The following is a 5,806-nucleotide window of genomic DNA, read 5'->3' on the forward strand; positions in this document are numbered from 1 at the left end:
AAAATAATCTATTTCCTATGTTAACATCTCTGCAATGAAATCAATAAAGGTAACAGGAAAGAAATGAGAAACATTTTTCTCAATGTAATATGTCTAATTTAGTTGATGCTAGAAAAAAATAGTATCTTTTGTACACTCTTGAAAACTATTTTGAATCTATAACCATCTATTACAACTAAACCACTTTAAATTAAACAATTCTTAAGAATGAAATAGTCTTAATTTGGACTTTACTTTTACTGTTTGTACTGTTGTGTGTTTTGAAAAATGGATTATTTAGAATCTAGTTATGTTGCACTTCAGTCTTTAAATAATTAACCTAGTACCGTAGTGGCGAACCTATGACATGCATGCCACAGGTGGCACACAGAGCCCTCTCTGTGGGCACGCACGCTGTTGCCCCAGTCCTAGGCCTTCAGCTGGGTTTTATAAAACCTGTATGCTTTAGGCCTCTACCGTTGTGTGCAAAAAAAAAGGTTCAATCAATCAATTAATTTCAACTTCTCGCGGGGAAAAAAAGATCTTGCAAAGTTGGAATTGCTTGATTGAACTTTTTAGTCCCACTCACTGTGCCGCAGCCACGCCCACCCAATGGGCCACACCCACCCAATTGGCTACACTCATCCAATGAGCCACACCCACCCAATGGGCCACACCCACCCGGCACCCAATGATACATAAGTGGGTTTTGGTTTGCAGTGGGGGCACTCGGTCTCTAAAAGGTTTGCCATCACTGACCTAGTATATACATAACAATATATGATGTTTTCCATGGTGAGCTTAACATCAATAACAACATTTATTTAAAAAGCTAAAATAATTTCTGGTGGTATCTGTACATTAAAATTTTGTTTAGTTACAATCTTTCACTTTTCACATTCTGGACAAGCAGTGGTCATGTATCCTAGCAAAAGATGTTACATATGTGCATAAGCGTAGTCAGTAGCATATGCCTTTTAAAAAATATCAAACATGCAAAGAAACAAAAATAAGTCCAAAATATCTGTATTACATCCAGAAATGCCACCTTTGCAACCAATATTTCTCATCCATAACTATGGCACCCTAAGGATACCTGCATACATGCATATGCTTCTCTGGGATTAGTAACGCAGCAGGGATTGCTTTTTCCTTCCAGTAACAGATTGCTGGAAAATACCAAACATGGCCTTGAGAATTCCAATGTTTGTTACAAATTTTTCTGGATGTGGTTGGAAAGAGGCTGTTTGGGACCGGAGACCACTGCCATGAGGAACACAGCTCTGGGTTGGGGTTCAGAGCAGCTCCGGGTGGGGGCTCAGCACAGGCCGTGGCATGGCAACTGCGGGAAGGGGAATCCCTATGGCGGCTGTGAGGAGGGGAATCCCCATGGCATGTGGCTTCGAGCCGCAGGGGTGGGAGTGCAAAGGACGGGTGGCGACGCTGTAACAAGACACTGGCATCACTCCCAGTGACAGCACCTCTGAGTTCTGGCACCTTTTTTTAGAAAAAAAGCACTGCAAATGGGAGATTATTACAGTAATCTTGTCTGAAGGCCATCTGCTGGGAGACTAGTGGGCTTCCTTGCACAGCCGGTTGGTCGCCATGAGAACAGGCTGCTCGATTAGAGGCCAGGGGTTTGATCCTGCAGAGCAGTGCTTATGCTCATATGCTTAAATTAAATACAGTTCACGTCTTTATGCTTTGCATAGTTAAGAGCTGTGGTGTGGAAATCAGAAGTCTTGCTCAGCAACTTTTGCACAAAATTATTTTATGTGTACAATTCACTCATTCAGTTGAAAAGGAGATAGAAGCTGGTTGCCCACTTTTCACAGATGAGAAATATCTACCCCAAACTTAGAAGTATTTCCAAATCGGCCTCAAAAGATATGCTCCACCCAGATCCCAATTTACGCAGTTTGTTAAGAGGGAGGACCAGAAGGAAAGCTGAAAGTCCATTACAGGAGTGAAAAAGCAACTGGATCTGACATTGTACTGTACATTGTGGCAACTCTGTTAAAGGAAGCAGAGGTGACTAAGAAGTACCGTACAATAATATCTCTTTTGCTGTGTTGTGGATGGACATCAAATCTGAGATGGAAAGCTTGGAAGCCAAGTCTATCAAGCACTTCAAACAGGTGGAATTTGAAGGAATCCCAATGCTCAGCGAAATGGTAGAGAATTGGAACCTAATAAGTAGTTTTCAAGCTCGGCCTGATGACCTTCTTCTCTGCACGTATCCCAAAGCAGGTAAAGAGGAGCCCAAGAGAGTTGTTGGTAGAGTTATGGATAACCATGAAATGTGGATAGACAGGACAACCAGCTGAACTCTCTATTCCCTGTACCTTTTCTCCTTCCTTCCTGGTAGGGACCACGTGGATACAGGAAATTGTGGACATGGTCCAGCATAGAGGAGATGCACAGAAATGTGCCCGGGCACCCATTAATGAGCGAAGCCCCTACATAGAACTTATCCTTCCAAAGCCCATCCCTTCAGGTGAGACCCACAGGGACAGAAGGAAAACGGTAGAATTAAAAACTGTATTCTGCAGTGTGTGGCTGATTGTCTCCCCTGATATTGCAGGCTTTGAACTGGCATTGGCAATGCCTTCCCTGCGAACCCTCAAATCTCATCTCCCAGTTCAACTCCTGCCAAATTCCTTCTGGGAACAAAATTGCAAGGTTAGATTTATTGGGGGGGGTGGTATTCAAAGATTTGGAGCTCTTTACTCATGTATCAAAGTTCAGCAAGGTGTAGGGTTTCATTATGTAATGCTTTCCTACCTTACAGCCCAGGCACTCCACTCTACATAGAAATGATCCTTAACTCCATTTGTTGAAAAAAGTATAATTTATTAGAGATCAAGTGTCCTGCAGTATTGCAAAGCCAGAACTGAGAATTGTGCGCCAAAATCCTTAAATTCTATTTTCCCTTCCTTAAGTGTCTCTCACTGTCCACCCTGGTGTAACTAATCAGGTTCAAGCAAGATGTTTCCATAATGGTTGGTCCAAGCACAGCTTGGTATGCAGCCCCTCCTACTTCCAGTTGAGAGACCTTGAGGCAGTGTCTGGAGGAGGCACAATGTTTACTTTCGTTTCCCCAAGTATTCCCCCCTTTGTTCACTCTCCCCACATTTCATAGCAGTCTCTCACCACATAGCAGCAAAGCACAAGCAAGCATAAGGTGGCAGCTGAATGAGGGCATTTTCCTTTTTTTCCTTGACTGTTACAATACTTCTTAATGATGTTACCTAGTTTGAGTATGAAATGTCTGCAAGAAAACAGAGCGCTCAGAGAGCAACAAGGACCCCTTATTGTTATAATACTTGTATTTTGTCCGTAACAAGCAACAGAAATCTGGGAACTCATTGGGCTTCACCAATGGCCTGGACACATCACGTAGTTCCCATAAGTTGAGTTTCCATCAACTTATGTTTCCCATAAGTTTTTTTTTTCACAGATAATTTATGTGGCCAGAAATGCCAAGGACTGTGCTATCTCCTACTTCTATTTCAATCGCATGCTTAAAATGATTGAAGATCCAGGGAAGTGGGAAGATTTTCTGCAGAAATTCATTGCTGGGAAAGGTAAGTAGAGGCTATTTATGTAAAGAACAAAGTTTCTTACCTGCACGTTTTAGGGGAGCAGGTGATGTTGATAACCCTTTCATTGAGTTTCCTGATACAGGAAACAAGTGGAACTTTCTGGTTAACAACACACATGGTGAGGAGTGACCAGAATCTGGAAAAAAAGAAGATAAAAAGACAGGAAAATCCCATGCTAAATTTTTTTCTAGATTTATAATTGGGGAAAATGGCTGAAGCAAATTTCCATGCTACATATCATGTACTAATTTTTAATCTGAATTTTTCTTTGCAGTTGAATATGGCTCATGGTTTGACCATGTTCGTGGTTGGTGGGAGGCTAAAGACCATCATCCAATTTTGTACCTTTTTTATGAAGATATAAAAGAGGTAAGCATCTCTCAAACACTTATACCTATAGACATGCTCAGGTAGTATTTTCCACGAAAGAGAACCTTAGGACTTCTGACTATTAATGTTCACCAAATAAGGTTCACATTTTTTTCTGCTAATATTTTTAGTAGTGATTTTTAGGGGAAAAATATAGCACAATTTTATGCAACTTTTTGAAAATCAAATCCTACAGATTATGATCAGGTTTATATACAGACCTGTTAGGGACAAAATATATACACACACCAACCATAAAGGGACAGATTGGCATCAGAGTCGCGGTGTCTAAAAATTCACGGCACTCAGTGTACTCTCATTGTTTGGCGTGCAAAGTTCAAAAAATTGTTGTTTTTTTGTTCAATTGCCATTGCTCGCAGAATTCTGGGATTCCATACAATCACAATTTTAAAAGATGAATATAGCTTGCTAAACAGATTGGGATTTCAAAGGGAAAAGGTGCATCTACTCTGTTAATTGTTTTTCCTCATTCTCTTATATCCACTGCTTTATTATAGTCTATCACAAGTCATAGAAAATCTGAATGCCTTATTAATTGGTCAATGTGAACATGAGTTACCTTGGGAAAAACTAAATCAGTGGAATTGATCAACTAAAGGCTCCTAATTATGTCAACAAAACACGGGGTGTGAAGAGCACACAGAAACATGTCTTCCTCAGTGAGACTGTCTATAAGATAAAACTGGATTCTCACAACCTAATTCGCTACACTTCTTGTCTACTCTCTTTCCCTCCACAGAACCCAACTCGGGAAATCCAAAAAGTGGCTGAGTTCCTAAATATAGAGCTTTCAGAATCAGTCCTGGATAAGATTGTGCGGCACACCACGTTTGAGAACATGAAAGACAACCCAATGGCTAATTACAGCAACATACCTTCATTTTTGATGGACCAAACTGTGTCACCCTTTATGAGAAAAGGTGGGTAGAGTAACAAATTTCTAACTGCATCTGAGGGAAAGCGAGTTGTGTGGGATTGTGCTGAGCGGTTGGAAAAGTGAAGAGGAAATATTACATTGCTGCCCAGAATATTTTCCAAAGCAACTAGAAAAAGTTGACAAAAGTAGAAGGACTTCTTAGCAGCCAAACTGGTTGAGAAAGAGTTCTGAAACCTGTTGAATCAGAAGATTGTTTCTCAGCCTTGGTCATATTAAGATGTGTGGACTACAAATCCCAGAGGTCTGCACATGTCAACATGGTCAAGAGTGAGAACCACGGGGCTTGAAAAAAAAATGGTGGAAATCCAGACTGTTAAGGTTTTTTTTCTTGTCTTTGTCTAAATTGTTTTACTCATCTCTAGGCACCGTAGGGAACTGGAAGGAACACTTCACAGTGGCTCAAAGTGAACAGCTGGATGAACTCTACATTCAACAACTAGGCAACAGTGACCTGAAATTCCGTACAGAGTTATAAACAAAATTCATGATGCCTTCAAGCAAGACTTTTTTATCCGTTGATTTCTATTGGAGTTAAAGAAATAACTTCAAATTTGCAAATTTGTGGTGGGTGGGCTTGCCATTTTATAAGCCTTTCCCTTGGAATGGAATTGCCCTAATATGGATTGAAAGAGACTTAGCCTCATAATCACTCTCTTTAATGATCAGATAAAGTACATTTATTTGAATAGCCTTTGCACTTTGTTCTGTTTCCAAAGATCTCAGAGAGGCACACAATACAGTATTTTACATTTTACCCTTAACATGAATTCAGTTTGTGGCTTGTACAAGAAAAAGAAAAGTAAGATAATAAAGATGGCCAAAGGTCTAAATTATAACCAAATGTAGCATATCCCTCTCTCCATGCCCTGATCAGATCTCTGTTGGGAGAAAAACC

The 5,806-nt window shown here is 40.5% G+C and overlaps 1 protein-coding gene across 1 annotated transcript; it reads left to right on the forward strand.

The window, feature by feature from the left end:
* Window positions 1–2,057: 2,057 nt before the first annotated feature.
* Window positions 2,058–5,386, forward strand: LOC308676317 (sulfotransferase 1C2-like; the record flags this gene model as incomplete). Its single annotated transcript, XM_081342130.1, has 7 exons — window positions 2,058–2,229; window positions 2,348–2,476; window positions 2,564–2,661; window positions 3,440–3,566; window positions 3,859–3,953; window positions 4,714–4,894; window positions 5,274–5,386. The coding sequence occupies 7 exons, from the start codon at window positions 2,058–2,060 to the stop codon at window positions 5,384–5,386; spliced, it is 915 nt and encodes a 304-aa protein (XP_081198256.1).
* Between the last annotated feature and the right edge of the window lie 420 nt (window positions 5,387–5,806).

Source organism: Vipera berus (assembly GCF_964194415.1).
Source record: "Vipera berus genome assembly, chromosome: W".
Lineage (NCBI taxonomy): Eukaryota > Metazoa > Chordata > Lepidosauria > Squamata > Viperidae > Vipera > Vipera berus.